The sequence below is a fragment of the Larimichthys crocea genome, chromosome X (assembly GCF_000972845.2).
Source record: "Larimichthys crocea isolate SSNF chromosome X, L_crocea_2.0, whole genome shotgun sequence".
Classification (NCBI taxonomy): domain Eukaryota; kingdom Metazoa; phylum Chordata; class Actinopteri; family Sciaenidae; genus Larimichthys; species Larimichthys crocea.
In genome coordinates this window covers 34,120,635-34,137,966 of record NC_040020.1, presented here as the reverse complement: position 1 = coordinate 34,137,966, position 17,332 = coordinate 34,120,635, and the positions used below count along the sequence as shown (strand labels likewise).

Sequence of the window (17,332 nt, the reverse complement as noted above, 5' to 3'; positions counted from 1 at the left end):
TGCAGACAAACAGGTAAACAAATCACCAGTAGGTGAATGGAAAGACTGACCACAGATGCAACAGAGATATTTGGGTCATTTCCTGCTCTGAGACACAGATAAACATCTGTGAAACAAACATACAAGATAATGCTCAGTTTGAGCATGAACGCTTTGCAGATTAAAATATCTCACAATGTTGTTGTTCATTCCTTGTGTGACTGTTGTAAGCTATCAAGTATTTGTTCAAGAGAACTTTGGCATGTCTGTGCTTCTACTTTGTTCCACTTTGTACTTCTACTCTACTGCCCAGAGCATATTAACAGGTTTAGATTAGGTCAAATTTCAACAAGCTGCAGCAATAAAATGCTGCCTACACACTGAAACTTATCCAGAGTTTTTCCTTGCCACTGTTGCCAAGTGCCTGCTCATGGTGGAACTGTGCACCTGTTCGTTCAAGGCAATCCAAACTTTTTAAATTTGTTGTTCCCCGTTGGTGGAACACACTACCAGTTTCTACCAGAGCAGGGGCGTCCCTTTCTACCTTTAAAATCTCCTGAAGACCCAGCTCTTCAGAGAGTACCTTCTCTCCCAGCACTACCTACAACTGGACATGAGAAAGGTACCCCTTTAAGAATTGTCATAGCACTTATTGTTGCACTAACACTTTCTTATCGCACTGTACCATGATTGTTCCCTTCTCTGTAAGTCACTTTGGGTAATAGTGTCTGCTAAATGACTAAATGTAAATGTAAAGGTTCACTGAGTTTTTGACCTCTGGTGACACAAGTCACAGTTCCTACCAACGGTTTCACACTATTCCACGTGCATGTGTAAAGAATGCAACAATGTACCAACAAAGACAGGATCTGGCACCAAATAGACATGGATGTAAGCAATGCAGGATAAAATAAATTAATAAAACTCCATTATTGCAAATGCTTTATGCGCCTTTTGGGCTTATTCAGACCAAATCGTGTGCTGAAGCAAGAACGCAGGTTTTGCCATTCATGTGAATGGGAGTAGTGTGTTTTGGAGGCAAAAATAAAAAGCAGTAACCTGCAGTGAAAAGAAGTTGAGCCAGAATCAACTTTTGGATAAACACAACCTGACATCAGGTTGTGCAGGCCAATCACAATTGAAACAGTCAAATTATTTTGTGTACCCAGCTTCTTTCTCTGTGTCTGGCTCGCAATCTGTAAAATAGTGACACCAAGAGGTTTCCCTTTGGTTTGTGTCTGTTTGCTTTGAGAGAGAGGCAGCTGTAGTCGAGCGACATAGGCAGTGAATGAGAGAGAGGGAGAGACGATGTGGAGAAAGCAGATTATCAAACATTTTTTTGGGATTGTTTCATAGCAGTTACATTCATTACAAATACTGTAAATACAACCATACTCCTAGCACACCCCGCCGCTGACTTGGTCGAGTTTTCTTGTAAACAAATAAAAGTTATGTTTACATTGAGCGTTACTTACCTAAGTGCATTGTGTCTAACAGACGGGTTGAAGGCATTTCATTCATAAAACAATAGACCTTTTTCACAGAAGCCATTTTGACATGTAATAGTAAGTCAACACAGGTGTTACCAATGATACTAATTAATGTCCCGTTCCATTCAGGTCAAATAGAGTCAGGGTGCTGCTGTGGTGCATGTTGGCTCACTGGAAACTGCAATAAATGGAACGGAGCATTAACTAGTATCACTGGAAACATTTGGTTGACCCTACTATTTCATGTTAACATGGCTGCTGTGAAAAAGGTCTATTACAATGCCAATTTTTAAGTAATTTGTATATTGCTACTGGGGCAGCAGACACAAGTTGTAAACACATTTTAAGGTGATAAATCTTCACTCTCTTTTAGCTCTGTATTTTATGCATTGTTCTTATAAAACTATTGATTATAGCCACTTTAAGTAAAGGATCTTTATATATTTTCAAACATGAATTGTACTTCATGTGTTTCACATTAAGGGAATCAATAGTTTTTGAAAAGAGAGTGGCCATTAAGAAAATAAATGGAGGAGAAATTTTAAACACACACACACACACACACACACACATAATCACACAGATTCAGCTTTTCACATAATTTTTCTTCAATGATCTAGTGAAGCCAACTGCATTTTCTTTTAAAAAAAGACATTCCTTTTAGACTATTTGAGCTTTCTCTCTGCTTTGTGTGCGTGCACTGAGAAAATGAAAAGCTTCTGTATTAAGAAAAGGAGGTAATATTTGTTTTCACTCAACATCGGCATCTTAAAATGATATAATGCAGCAAGTGTTATTAAGTTGGCTTGCTGGCGTGCAGAGTTTTTTTTCTAAACCACATTGTATGGTAAATAAACAGGAAGTGATGTACATCCAGTTCCCGGTATTGTCTGCGTAACAGGAGGGAACTTTCCTTTACCTCTAAACTTTTCACACATTCCACTTGAAACTTTTGTCGCAATCACTCTCACTCTCGTCATTTTTTACATCTTCACACCAAAGTCATCTCAGTGTTCACTGTATCCATTTTTAATATGGATTACAATAAAATACATTCAACATCATGTAGTTTGTCCATAGGACTTACATATCTTTCAAAAAAAACATTTTCTCATTTCACGAGTCCACATATTAAAGATATTTTAGTTAATTCTGATCATGTTTTGATTACAGGAGCATTTTTTTTTTCTTTTTTAAAATGGGACCTTGTTTTTGTATTTGTTCTTTTGTGTGCAGAGTACCACTCATCATCTGCCAGAAGAGATGAAATGACTCCACTTAACTATAGTAGATCTAAATGAGGTCCCTGCGGAGCTCATTGGGGTTTTGGAGCAGAGTTATAAACACACATTTTTGTTAGCCCAGCCATTTATAAAATGAAAACAGAGCTATATAGTCACATTTAACACAACGTAAGCTGAAGAAACTCGCAGCATATTGCACATCAACACTAATGTAGTGATATCTACATTAAAATAAACATGTTTTTAAAAAATAGCAACACATAAATATAGGTATATAAATAGTTCCATATCACCAAATAAATATATTATATAGAGATAAGATATTTACATATTTATACAGAATGAGATGAGTGTCTAGTCTTTTCCATACGTTGTTTGCATTGGCATGAAGGCAAATTCTCTTCAGTTTCCACCTTAAAATCCTGTTTTACACCTTCAGTGTGTAACACAGCCCATTTTCACCCACGTGGACTTCAAGAAAACACAAACTGCTGCTGTTGTTTAGTGACGACCGACAGGTCACTGGCAGATCTACGTCTTGATGACAGTACTAACACTACAGTGTCCACATTAGTCCACAAGGAACATCCCAAGTCTTGAGCTGTTCAGCTCCAGTCTCCAGTTCTGAACTCCGTCTGTTACAGTCATCTGAGTGAACAGTTTCTCCTTGTTTATCCAACTCACCGTCCAGCACTTCTTGCTCACAGGTTTTGAATTTGCAGCTTTCGGAAGTGTCACCTCGCAGGTGAGATGATTGCCCACTTGGACGGTTAGGAGGCCTGCACCACAGTCGTAGGTGCAGGTGAGGTTGAGATCAATGTACATGAAGTAGGACCCCTCCTGTAGGGGCTGCAGAGAATTCTGTTCTTTGTCAAATACAAATTTGCTTCCTATAGACTTCTCAGTAGCGTAGTACACTGGCTCAAACTGCATGGTGGAGGTCTGTAAGCTGCCTGCAGGAGGAGACAAACGTAAGTTAGATGGTGCGTACACAGGAACAACAAGCATGGTTGTTACATTTCTTTGCTGTGTTATCTTGCCTTCAGCCTGAATTGTGAACTGGTACAGCTAAAAACCATATGAAATCTTTTTATACAGCATTTTAGGGATGCAAAAGAAGGATCTTTAAAGTTTTAAAATTATAGTTACAGGAGAAAGGCTTCTCCTGAGGATAGACAACATTATCATCTATCTATACTACATGTTTTGGATACTCTGTCCCTGAACATTTATGTTTAGTGGCTGCTTTTAGGAAATAAAAATAGACTTACTTGAGCTGGGTTCCAGAAAGGCAAAGTTCTCCATCTGTTGACAAAACAGAAGATATGAAGTGGATTAAAATGTGCACAGAACATGGGTGAAACTTGGAAAAAAAAAAAAAAGCAGGTTGTTTATTTACATTTTAATAGTAGGACTATTTGTTTACCTTGTATACTGGGCTAGATTCGTTTCCTGTCTGCTTCAATGCCTTAGATTGACTCTCGGGCTCCAGTTTGGACTTCAGTTTGGACAGTTCGGAATCCAGCTCGGCCACGACCCTCACCCCGCCGACAGCCAGAGCTGCCAGCGCCCCAAACAGAAAGATGATGGACATGACGAGAAACACGTCCAGGCAGCGGGTTCGCCGGCGGCTGTTTTTCTGGAGAGACTCAACATCCATTTCTGTATTTTGTTGTCCCAAAAGTCGACAGTTAGATGCCTGAACTTCGGGAAATATCTCCAGATTTTAAGTAAAGCAAACCAAAAAGTCTTGAAGTGCAAATGCAAGCTCTGGAAGTTGTACAGCTCCAGATGTTTTATCTCCTCAGCATACTCCTCTTGTTGTCACACAGACCAGTCCGCGTCTTTAAGTGAATGTCACGACTGTGTGGCTCATGGTGGCTTTTTATACTTTACTATGTACTGAGTTTCGGACACGGAGGAAAAACGCGGAAGTCATGGATTTCCCTATCGCCTCTTCACACACGCCCCCCTCCTTCGCCGCTTGTACGGGAGGTGAGAAAACGAGACGCGTAGACTTTCCGCAGCTCTGTCTGCTATTGCGCAATGCGCCCCGAAAGACAGCGTGTGCGGTGGAAAACGAAAGGGAGAGCCTCCATCCTCACTACATTCCGACACACTGTCAAACAGACGTTTCCCTCAACACTTTGACAGGAGCTGGCAAAAGTGGCACAGTGGAGATAATGATGGTCTGAAACCTTCATTTGAATTTATATTTCAGAAAGGTATTATAGAGGAGAGACAGATGTGTGGGGGCTATAACATAAGGGGCATTTGCATGGGCGGACTCCGAGGCGAACTTTTTTTCTCGTGCGCCATAGATGCGCCGTGCGCCCTAGCCTAACCAGCGGCCCACATTGCCCATCGCTAAGCCCCAGAGTGTGTTTGGGGTGTGTGATCTACTCGTTAAATATATATATATATATCGGGACTTGTCGGCCCACCGGGCAAATGCACGGTATGCCAGATTGCCAGTCAGTCCCTGGGCATTTGTCAACAGCTGGCTATAATCAATCTAAAAATAAAAAAAAAAAAGCTCCCAGCGTCACCACTGCAGGTTTGTACACCTGGAGTAAACACGTGCAGCCAGCTATCAAATCACAATGTGAGTCTGAAGTTGTGCAAAAGATATACGGGAATCCCCTGTGGGTGTGACTGACTGGGCAAAGTTGCAAAGTTGTAACAGATTTAGAGAGAGAGAGAGAGTTTAGGCAAGCAAGAGTCCGACTACTGGGAGTTGGAGTGGGAAAAGACAGGAGAGTTAGATTGATTGTAATGTTATTGCATATGTATGTTGTTGCATGAAACATATTGGACGCTATTTTACCTCGGTGATTTAGTTATGATTTTTTTGTTGTTGTTGTCATTTGTCCAGTGATTGTGTCCGGTTGTGTCTACATTTACTTATAATGACCAGAAAGATCTGTGGTTATTGTCATTTTTATGTAACTGAAAGTTGCACCGAAACATTTAAAAGCATATTATATGGCCTAAAGTATGTGGACACACTTGATCTGGTGCTATTTTTCCATGTTTTCTTTAGTCAAGAGAATTCTTTATGCTACAGCATACAGTGATATACTTAGTAATATGGCTCTGGGTTTGTGGCAACAGTCTCAACAAGGCCTCTTACTTCCTGCATGCACACTGTGAGGCCCATAAAGATTTATTTTTCTCAGTTCAGTGTGTGGCTCTATCACACAACATCAATGTTGGAACTCAGTAATGCCCTTGTGTCTGAATGGGTACTAATTCCTACAGCCAGGTTCTAAAATCTATGGAAAATTTTTACAGAGGGTGGAGGCTATTTTGGCAGCAGGTTATAGCCCCCAGCTGTCACACCTTAAATTTGTTGCAAGAAGGGAATTGTGAAAAGAATTATCGATACTGACAATGAAAAAAGAATGACAGGTTGCTCAGCCTGGGTTCATTTATTAGATAAGATCACGTTTCCTTCCAATATAAATCAAGCTCAGTGACACTGAGTTTGTTGTCCTCAATGTTTCTCTCTGTAAAGATCTTCTGAGGTAGTTTCGAGCCATTTGGTTCAGACTGAAACATCCAAAGAGATATTTGATGGCTTGCCATGAAATTTGATACTGATATTCAAGGTCACAAGATGATTCTGTGACCTTTCCTGTAGCACAAAGTTTTTACTTATCAAATAAATGACTCTAATGATTCCCTGACTTTTTCTCTCATGCCCACCCTGAGGTTGATATTTGGCTTTGATTGAAATGTCTTTAAAACCTTTGAATGGATTGCCCCATGAGATTCAGTGAAGACAGACATGTCCCCCTCAAATGAAGTGAGCACAGCATGGCTGTAGACAATTGGGCTTGTTCATCAGTGTTTGGGCCAGTGCAGGCAGTGTCCAGGTCAGAGAGATTGCTGATTAATTTAAGCTATAAATGAATTAATGTTGACTCTATAAGTTTGTTTGATGTGAGCATAGCTGACGCAACAGCTCTACTTTCAGACTTTGGTTACTTTTACTATAAGAGATACAGTTAGTCATGAATTGATCACCAGTGTTACAGTGCAACTAGTGTAATCAGTGGTAAGGGCTTTCCCTCCTGCATCAGGTGGTGACCAATACAGCCCAGCCTACTACACGAACAGTTTACACTGGGATTTATGGTAATGACCCTCAAATGCTCCACGCTGATCAAAACAATGCTAAGCAGATCCACACTGTTTCCAAAGTTAGATGTCAAGGGAATGTTTGAGGTTGTTACTGAAAGGGAAGTACACGGTCATATAAAAACAGACCTAGGACGGGAAGTTAACGTCACTCGTTCAAAGGTGCAGAGACAAGTTTAGTTTACGCTGCTGACAAAACTTTTCTTTGGTTGAACTGTTCTTGACCAAACTGTTCTAATAGGTGAAGGGTGAAGCAGCCGGAATGAGACTCAGCATGACTATGACTAAACATGAGTCTTAAGTCATGATTCTCTTGTTCATAAGTGATGGTAAAAGGGAGTTCATAGGGTGAGGAGTTCAGGCATTGGGAGGAAGCCAATTAGGGTTCCTCCTAGACAACTTCCCTTGGAGTTTTTACAGGCTCATCCAACTTGCAGGAGACCCAGATCTCACTGGAAGGATTACAGAGCCATACATTTATTCTGTCAAGCAATGACGAGATGAAGAGTACATTTAGAGGTACAGAACATTTACTGCATTACACCTTAAAGGTTAATTTTGCAATTGTTAATTCACTTCATTTATCTGAATACTTCTTTGCCGACTCAACTGATCAACCAACTCCTCTCTTCAATCAAAACGATACACTTTGTCCCTGCTCTGACACTGTCCATCAAACTGCACATCCTTGCACATGTATTTTTTATCTCATTTCCACTTTCCCACTTACAGCATTAGTCCTGGATCTGTCTCTGAATTTCCTCTTGTGAGATTTCTAATATGTTTTCCCCTCCTGTGCAGAGTTTTTTAGGGAGTTTTTTTTTTTTTTTTTTTATCTTAGAGGGCTTGGCCTGGCTCAGCACCTGTTATGTCACAGAGTTCACACCAATTCTGGCTTCCTTACGCTGGCTAACAGATTTTGTTGATTACTTATAATGTTATTATTATTGTATGATATTACAATATTAACTACATTCGACCTATTTCACAACATTTAGTGTTTACATATAGCACATTCTAACCTAGTTCAGTGCAAATGACAAAAATAGGGGAAGACAGTGCTTGTGTAATTTAAATATCATGAGGAATGACAACTGAGAAAGACTGGGTATGATGGGAAAAATGTGGGGACAGTTTTTGTGGGGGAGTGATAGACAAAGATGGGGAAGTCAGCATGAAACAGAGAAAATGAGAAATTTAGCATCACTAGTGTGACATACAGTTAGTAGAAGGTCATATGCTCCTGCAAGCCAAAAACCCAGGACTCCTGTTCCCTATTGAAACTAACCATACTTGTGCAAACACACACACACACACACACACACACACACACACAGATACAAATTCCTCAAAAGTTTCCATGTTTGTTTAGGAAAGCTTAATCTTGCCTTGAATCTGTCTAGACGTGTTTTTACTTTATATTGCTTAAGTACTGGAGTGTTTGGGGTGTTTTGTATGTGTGTGTGTGTGTGTGTGTGTGTGTGTGTGTGTGTGTGTGTGTGTGTGTGTGTGTGTTTTAGTTTGTTAACATGGATAACTCACATACATGTATATACTGGACTGCTGATGTATTTAGCCAGCCCATTGGTAAAATAAATTAGCTTTCCCAGCCTTATGATTTCCACCTTTCATCACAGGAAGTGACAGTGAGCATTACTCAGTGAGTGCTGTAATGTGTCATGTGGAGGAAAACAATTTCATAAGTGATACGTGATTTTCCTTCCTGAAAGTGATGAAATAGCAGAGAGAAGTAGTGAACTGGTTTTGAGCTGCTCATCTAAAGTTATCAAACGCTATCTCACCCAAAGTAATCAACTACTACAGTTACATTACAAAGCTATTCATTTGCATACACACAGTTTTCATATCCAATGTTGGATTTTCTGTGGTCAGGATTACGTACGGGTCTTTTTGACAAAACAAAAAACACCACATCGTGATGTGCTGGGCTTTCTCACAGGGAAGTCTCTGACTCGGATTTCACTTCACCTTTAGAAAAGCACAGCGCTCCCTTCCACTCTCGCTCTCTTTCTCGAACTCCCATTCTCTCTTTCTGTTTTTCTCTACTTACAGAAATGAAACAAATAAAATAACTATGACTTAACAGCAGAGGTGACAACTGAAAGAGAAACTCCCCCCCTGGCAGAGCTTTTGCTGCCACCTACAGCACATGCATCATCTGTCCTTCTTACAGAACCTTTCCATTCATTCACTATTGTTACACTCAGCGGGCAAATAAAGGACAAAATTATTAATAATTATGACCCTTTTAACTTACTATTGACTTACTATTGTGTCTTTTTCCACATTGTTAATGAAAACATAAATATAATAGTATCTTTATCTGTGGCTCCCTATCAACCACTCCCAAAGAAGACAGAAGAACAAAAAAAAACAAGAGAATGAAAAGAAAAGGAAAGAAAAGAATAGAAGTGGGACATGTGACAGAGTCAGATTACAGATTAAGTTAATTTGTGAATATAAAAACCAGTTCATAAATTCATTGAAAGTTCCTATGTTTGGAAACAAATCATATAATCAACAAACAAACACAAAAAGGAGGTAGCACTGACCTTCTTAATTTTCTTCATTCCGCAGAGTGCAGACGGCTACAATGACCTCCTTCAATTGTTGGCATGCTGAGCCTCAACTTCAGTCCTTTTTAGCTCCCTCACAAACTGGGCGAGCCAGTGGGAATACAGTACACAATAAAACTGAACAAAGCAGCTCTGTTTTGTGTCCACTGGTTTGTTTTCTTCCTGTTCTTGTTTGCTGGATACTTTAATGTCACTTTAATGTCACATTTTTGTTGTGCTAATTGGCCCTTAGTTAACTTCCTAATGTCCATATTAGTTTGTGTTCCTGGAGTAAAGTAGTAGTAATAATATGATATATACTGTAAATGTGAACATTATACACTCTAAAATGTTAAATTAAAAGTCTGGTGTCGCTTTTTTATTTAATTCATGAAGTAATGTTTCACACCCAATATAATTTATTTGAGGGAGACACAAAACTGCTAAGTCATTTGTGATGGAAATGTCATCCTTGAAGTAATGACACAACAAAAACAGCATTGTCTTGTATTGTAAATTCTCAAGGTACGTGTATTAGAAAAAGTTTCATAACTTAAACTTAACTTTATTACTTACTGTAATTCATGCGGTGGCTGGGTGCTACCATGGTGAAGTTGTCAGGACTCACATTTATACTTTTCTTGCCAATCATTTTCAGGAACTAGCACTTAATTGTTGGTTATGCGCCATGATGCTGATTCAGAGATGAAGGGGAGGAAATGCATGCAGATGTCACGTAGTCCTTTTAACAATCCGCTTCTGGTAAATCTAGATAATATTTTATAAAGATCCGTCTGACACATCCAATATTGTAATTTGGTTTGGTGTGGCTTAGTTATTAGTTCTTTCTTTGTAAACTTGGAATTTTGTGAATGTATTTTATGTCTGATTTTTTTAAAAAGGTATGTGTTTAAAAGAAGAAAAAAAAGATGGTGAATCATGGTGATGGATAGTTGCATCCATCAACCACCGTCACTGTGACACATGTGATGCATGTGATGCCCGAGAGGGAGAGAGAGAGAGCTAGAGAGAGAGTTGCAGAGAGAGAGAGAGAGAGAGAGAGTGAGATCTTATTCCTGAGTATTTCGCAACCAGAGTTTTCCGCTCCGCCGTGGCGCATATCTTGAAGGTGACGGATGCCCTGCAACGAGTCAGGGCGAGTCCTGCATGTGTGATGACATTAAAAATGCATAAAAGGGTACAATTTACTTTGACAGCAAAGCAACTTGGGCTCTGCACATGAGTACAACAAGGGCGCTCCCAAGTTTCTGATGCCAACAAGTTTTTCACACCGAGCTTTCACCCGCAGTCAATCGTCATGTTGGATAAATTTGGACCGCAGAGCGCCGGTGTGCCCGTCTCCAGCGCGGACCTCCAGCTCAAACTGACGGACAACAAGAGCAGCCTGGCAGCAGCAGGGATGGGGATGGAGAACGGCAGCGGGAAGAAACTCATAGAGATAACTGGACCGGCTTTATCTAAAAGAAAACTTCTGGTTGGCCTAGATCTCCTCTGCCTCTTCCTTGGTAAATATCAAAATATACAGAAAAAGTAGTTTTACCTTTGTTAATAACTAGATATTTAAAAAAACAAACAAACACGTGCAGTGTCATTTATTCCATCAAAAGAGTCGTGTCATTACAACACAACTTGTAGTGTAATGTAGTGTAATGACAATGACACTGTCATAGTGGTGGTGATACAACTCTGTGGTCAATCTTGAGGTCATGTACTGTTTGCACTGGACTGTAAGGTGTTTCTGTTATTTTGTCAATCCATAAGATATGAGTATGCGTATGAAGAGAAATACTTACAGTCAGTAAATACAAAAAATATTTTTATACTGATGTAATTGAAAGTAGATCATTTTACCTGTGTGTTTTTTTAGAACTGAAACCAGTAAGCCCAGTTTAATAATCAGTCAGCAGATTGTCAGAAAGAAATCATTTTCTAAGCAACCAAATAGAAATATCTTTTCCGTTAAAAGAATCTAAAGCTTTATTGTCTTATGTGATAATAAATTTGCGCATCTTTAGTCTAAAAGTATTGGTTTAAAACAATCAATCTGATACCATCAACATGGGGATTAAGAAATGATAACTTTTTGCTGCTTTCTTACATTTCATTGGACCAAATAATTAACTGATTAATTAAGAAAATGATTGATTAATCATCAATGGAAGTAGTGACTAGTGGCATGTTGTTCACATAATAACAATTTATTTTTATAGTTTTGACTAAAGCTGAATTCCTTTATAAATTGTTATTCCTTCCTATTCATGGTTTCTCTGGTGAGGGTTAACATGAACCATGTTGAGCTTTGTTCCGCTTTGTTTGCATCCCTTTTTATTTAGTCAACAAGTACAGTCGCTGGCTACATCCAGGCATGTGGGTCTGCAGATTATGAGCAGCAAATGGAAGTAAAGAAAGAATGAAAGAATGAAAGAAAGAAAGAAAGTTTTTTGAACTTCGTTCTTCATCTACATGTATCCTTTTTTTCACTCATGCGCGCTCTCGATCGCTCCGTGCCAGCTGGTTTGTGCATTGCCCAGGGAATTCTACAGTTTCCATGACAACCTCCAGTTCTCAGGGTAGAGCTGGGCCAGGGGAATTGTATTTTGGTATAAATAAATAAATGCACTGCGTGTGTGTGTGCACATGATTGTAATTGTTGACCCTCCCTCCCATGGTCCCTATATGTGACAGGAGGGAGTGCTTATGTAATGTTGGCTAATTGGAAAAAGCTGGATGGAGAGGCCTGCCTAAACAGCAGATGTGGACATGTGCATAAGGGAGGGAGCTATGCTAGAAGTCTCTCTTTCTCTGTCCGTCTCTCTCTCTCTCTCTTGCTCTTTCTCTACTGTGTGAGTGCAGGCATGCAAGACTGAGAGAGAGAGAGAGAGAGAGAGAGAGAGAGAGAGAGAATGACACTCAGAGACAAACAGAGACAGTGTGAGGCTGGTTCTGGGTCTGCTGCGGCATTTGCTCTTTGTTTTTCAGGCAATAGTTGAACTGAAGTCACAAACAAACCTCCTTTCTCTCCTCATCAACAGAAATGTGCACTCACGCACACACACTCGCACACACACAGTTCAAACTGGTTCTCTGTGGAGCTCTGCCTGCTTTACTCTTCTATTTCCAGACCGTCTCATTCCTAATGCTTGTCTAACTAGTTGGTTTCTCCAGAGAAAAGCTCGGGATTCCCACCCTTGTTTTCCTGTGAAACTATTCCATCGTTTGACCTTCTGTCCTTCCCTCAGTCTCTGCATTTCACAATCCTTGTCAGTTTTATTATAGCCTTGACTTTCTATTACCTCAGTCTTTCTTTTTTAATTTTCGACCTTATTACTTTCATCTGTGATTAAGGAAATACTTAATGTGCACCTCTTTGTGTGTCACAGTGATGAAGAGTCAAGGACATTATACCAGCATTAGTGCTGGGTATTGAAGATCAGTGCTTTTGTCCATAGTATTAAAATCATATTTTTACCACTTTCAGGCAAACGTTTTTTTTTTTTTATGGAAAGAGTCTACGGATCTTCCTGAGGTTTCTTCCATATTTTTTCCCTGTTAAAGGTTTTTTGTGGGCAAGTTTTTCCTCACTCGAACCGAGGGTCTAAGGACAGAGGGTGTCACTCCCTGTACAGATTGTAAAGCCCTCTGAGGCAAATGTACTTTGTGACTTTGGGCTATACAAATAAAATTTATTTGATTTGATTTGATTTGATCTGTGTATCTGTACATTGGCATTGTGGTTTTGCAATGCCAATGTACAGATACACAGATCCGTAGACTGTAGATGTAAATTGTTGGCGCAAGAAGAAAAGTCACAAGATCACTGAAGTTATTACAATTTATCATTAAAATGACATGAATGTCTGCACCAAATTTCATAGCAGTCCATCCAAAACCACAAATTTAAACTTCATGGTGATGCGAGACATGAGGTCAGGGAATTATCAAAGTCAGAAGGCTTATTCCTCTAGGGATCACAAATGTCTGTACAAAATTTCAATGGCAATCCGACCAGTACTTGTTGAGATATTTCAGTCTGAATCAAAGTGTTGTACCGACTAACATTGCCATCCCCAGAGTCACACCTCTAGTATGCCTAAAAAGTGTATTGTAGAAAAAACACCTTTAGTTTCTTTAGAGGTTTGGTTTTGGAAAGAACCACAGGTATTATTGAAAAAATGTCAAAGGATCCAGTCCCTGTCTGCACACATATGTGGATGCCACTGAATGTCACATGACATTCACAAGCTGTAAACAGGTTTCAAGTTGCAGATTGCTCCTCTGTTTGTCTTTTTATCCTCGAGTTCTGCTCCTCTTTTCTCCACCCACGCATCAACTCCAGTTTCTCATGACAAAGAGGAATATTTATACTCCCAATGGGGATTTTCGAGCTATATAATCACCCCCCTCCTCATCCTGTTCCTCCTCCTCCTGTGCAGCTTCCATCCCTTTCTTTGCGTGTGAGCTGAAGGCAGTGAGTCCTTACAGAAGGGGCTTCATGTGCGGTGACCCAAGCATCACTTATCCTTATTTGCACCATGAGGCCATATCAGACGAATTACTCATCACTGGTGGAATTATCATCACCGGCCTTACTGTAAGTACTCATGACCCTTGATCATACATTTATACATTTTTTATCATTCATGTCCCAACTTACTCTGCTCTTACTAAATGTCCACCCCACTTCCAGATCGCCCTCGGGGAGTGTTACCGGGTTCGTTTTAGGAGAGTCAACTCCAAGGCCTTCGTCAGGAACCTGTATGTTTCCTGTCTGTACAAAGAGCTGGGCTGCTTCCTATTTGGCTGCTGTGTTGGCCAGTCACTGACCAACATGGCCAAGCTGAGTGTTGGACGGCTGCGACCACACTTCCTGTCTGTGTGCGGTGTCACCTATGCATCGCTTAACTGCACACCTGGAACCTACGTAGCAACAGTGATCTGTCGCCAGCTTGACCACCGGCTGGAGGAGGAGGCCAGGTGTGTGTGTGTGTGTGTTATTTATTATGTGTTATGTATTGTGATATGTTGTTCTGTGTTTATCTAAATGCTTCTCCAATTTTTTTAGGAAGTCCTTCTTCTCTGGGCATGCTTCCTTTGCGATGTACACAATGCTCTATTTAGCAGTGAGTATTTCTATCTATCTATCTATTGCTCCTCGGTTCACACATTTTCTCATCCACACTCACAAACACAATTTACTGTCTCTCCGATTTCCAATTACCACATCTCTACAAAATGCAGAGAGCAAATGAATGAAAACAGGGACCCATCATCAGCCCAGTTAGCAGCAGAAAGCGAGAGAATGAAAGAGAGGGTGAGAAAGAGAAGGACTGAAAGGAGAAATGGGACAAACAGAGACAGCTTTGTTCCTCTGTGGGAGGAGTGTGACCTCGCCTCACCGCTTCACTGCTCTCCTCTATTGTGTGTGTGTGCCAGCTCCTGCATTTATATGTGTTTATGCTGGCCTCTGTATGTCCATGCCAGTGCCTGCATATTTACATGCAGCATATTAATGTGTGTGACATCTTTTGTGTGTGCAATCTTGGCTTGCTTGCTCATGATCACAGCGACTGTTTCCCTTCTTTATATTGCTGCATTACATTTACTGTGAGTAAAAAGGGGAAAAAAAGATTGCAAGTGTAGCGGATACCGTACTTCATTTGATGCACTGCATTGCATGAATCTAGAGGGAGGGGCTTCATTCACATTTGAATTCCCAGATGAAAGCCAGTATTTAAATAATGACTAAACCAGCTGCAATGAATCAGAGTTAGACACTATTTCTGTTTGAAAGAGACTCTCAAAGCCAATGCAAATGCAAACAAAGTAAACTTGTTGAGTTTCCATTAACCGACTGCAGGAAAAAAGGATCAAAACTGGTATAACATGAAATCTACTTATACTTGATAAAATATACTCACAGTGTGTATGATTAAATACTTAAAATGGGGGAAATTGGGAATTAAAGTTTTCATCAGTTTTATTTCTGCAGTTAAAATAAGTAAAGCTATTTGAGAACTTGGAAAGATTGCAGTAAAATCTAATTTCAGATTTCAGTTATTCTTTGAGAGATAAGATAAGATAAGATAAGATAAGATAAGATAAGATAAGATAAGATAAGATAAGATAAGATAAGATAGACTTTAATGATCCCACACTGGGGAAATTCCTTGCAGCTCGTATACACAAGTTGGATAAGAAATTACTCATTGACATACTGTAAACAGAAAAACGTCAAGCTGAAGAAAGTCACGTGGAGTCGAGTCGAGTAGAGTTGTCTCCTCTCCATGCGTCTCCCTCCCCTGTTCCGTGCACTAAATAACATCATGTCCATTTCAATCAGTTTTACCTGCAGGCGCGGTTGACATGGCGTGGGGCTCGGCTGCTTAGGCCGGTGCTGCAGTTCTTCCTGGTTCTTCTGGCGGTCTACACAGGTCTGACCCGCATCTCAGACTACCGGCACCACCCGTCCGATGTGCTGACAGGCTACATACAGGGAGCCCTCACTGCTTACTGGGTGGTCAGTATACCTCTCCTACTTGTTTTTGTGCATCAGCGTGTGTCCATGTGTCCACGAGTATGTTTAAATCTTATGAATGGGCATGTGCTTGTGTGTTTCCCAGGCCTTCCACATCTCGTCCATGTTTAAAAGCTCGAGTTCAGATCTGTCTCCAACTGAGACCCTGGATAGTCCCTTGTCACCCCACCATACTGTCTGCTAAACCTAACCTCCGCCAACTCCTGCGTGTACCCACACCCACCTGCTGCCTGTAGTCTGGTTTGGATAGACAAGAGATTTAAAGAATGTGAGACTATTTCCTGTGAAGTCAACCCACATACCTCAGTATTCAGACAGAGTATGAGAGAAAGAGAGAGGAAAAGAAAGAGAAAGAAAGAGAGAGAAAGAGGTAGGATAGAGCTTGTGAGATACTGTATGTGGCTCGAAAGAGAAAACATTTGAATTGACAGAAAAAAAAGAGGGAGGGTGCTAAAAACTACACTGGCTTCTCGGCTCGGAGCGTTGCCTAAGCAGCACTCGAAGAGCCGTCGAGCCATTGTCCTTGTGACTGACCTTAGCTTCATGTGATACTTACCTGTGAGATGAGACGACTGAATCCTGAACACACAGAAACCACTACCACTCTGTATGTCGCCTGTAAATATATACAGATTTTGTACAACTCGAACGAGACTGTAAAAGCACTTTTTGATTTCAATGTTAGTATTAATAATAACCACTTTGTAATGATCTGGTGCGTAGGATGTAATATATTTTATACAAACATGTAATATATCTTTTAGCTGTTTTTTTTTTGTTTTTGTTTTTTTTACATAAACCCAGTGAATGTAATGGTGTTGAAAGAAAGCACAGATAGCGAGAAAGCAACTCATTTTCTTAATGTGTTGAACAATTTAGGTGTGTTAAGATGTGTTTGTGTGTTTGTTGTATATGTAGTTTATTAGTGAGAGAAGGACAGTGAGAATGTTTACACCATAGATATATAATCACTGTGCAAGATGGATATGGATGCTACTAGTTTTCTGACTTAAAAAACAGCTAATATATGTTACTAGACTACAGTACTTACCGTCCAAGAGCACAGATCATTAAAGAATAATGTGATTTTTTTTAAAGATTGTTGTCTTTTTCAAGTTCAGTTTGTGACATCCCTTTTTTTCCAAACCAGCTCTGTATACACATTTTAAGAATACTATTTTTTAGATGTTTTAGTGTAATCTTTTAAAATGTAATTATTGTACCTCCTGAAGTTCACAACTATTGCCTAATAGCAAATGAACAGACACATAGAAACATTAAGCTATTTTTCATATACAATTACTGATTAGTGGAGCTTTAAGTAAACTGCTCAAGAGAGTAATT

General features: G+C 39.9%; 3 protein-coding genes across 4 annotated transcripts in view; 2 read left to right on the top strand and 1 right to left on the bottom strand.

The window, feature by feature from the left end:
• dnm2b (dynamin 2b) overlaps positions 1–8,178 on the top strand; it is a 39,104-nt gene extending 30,926 nt beyond the window's left edge. For both annotated transcript variants that reach the window (XM_027282397.1, XM_027282396.1), the window contains exon 21: positions 8,160–8,178. The gene's annotated coding sequence lies outside the window, so the exon portion shown is untranslated. The remainder of the gene's footprint in view (positions 1–8,159) is intronic.
• LOC104925386 (hypothetical protein) lies at positions 2,477–5,064 on the bottom strand. The gene is made up of 3 exons (XM_010738992.3): positions 4,140–5,064; positions 3,985–4,018; positions 2,477–3,666 (listed from the first exon to the last, which is right to left on the bottom strand). The coding sequence occupies exons 1-3, from the start codon at positions 4,371–4,373 to the stop codon at positions 3,284–3,286; spliced, it is 651 nt and encodes a 216-aa protein (XP_010737294.3). The 5' UTR covers positions 4,374–5,064; the 3' UTR covers positions 2,477–3,283.
• A 2,310-nt stretch (positions 8,179–10,488) lies between the features above and the next one.
• LOC104925404 (phospholipid phosphatase 3) lies at positions 10,489–17,081 on the top strand. Its single transcript, XM_010739016.2, has 6 exons — positions 10,489–10,958; positions 13,887–14,044; positions 14,141–14,427; positions 14,516–14,573; positions 15,794–15,970; positions 16,074–17,081. Exons 1-6 carry the CDS (start codon positions 10,751–10,753, stop codon positions 16,170–16,172), a joined length of 987 nt encoding a protein of 328 aa, XP_010737318.2. The 5' UTR covers positions 10,489–10,750; the 3' UTR covers positions 16,173–17,081.
• The last annotated feature ends 251 nt before the right edge of the window (positions 17,082–17,332 follow it).

Coding starts and splice junctions, on each gene's coding strand:
- LOC104925386 (XM_010738992.3), bottom strand. CDS start 4,373: ATGGATGTTGAGTCTCTCCAGAAAAACAGCCGCCGGCGAACCCGCTGC. Junction 4,019..4,139: donor AATCTAGCCCAGTATACAAG/GTAAACAAATAG, acceptor TTTTGTCAACAG/ATGGAGAACTTTGCCTTTCT. Junction 3,667..3,984: donor CTTTCTGGAACCCAGCTCAA/GTAAGTCTATTT, acceptor CTCCTCCTGCAG/GCAGCTTACAGACCTCCACC.
- LOC104925404 (XM_010739016.2), top strand. CDS start 10,751: ATGTTGGATAAATTTGGACCGCAGAGCGCCGGTGTGCCCGTCTCCAGC. Junction 14,045..14,140: donor TTATCATCACCGGCCTTACT/GTAAGTACTCAT, acceptor CCCCACTTCCAG/ATCGCCCTCGGGGAGTGTTA. Junction 14,574..15,793: donor ACACAATGCTCTATTTAGCA/GTGAGTATTTCT, acceptor CATTTCAATCAG/TTTTACCTGCAGGCGCGGTT.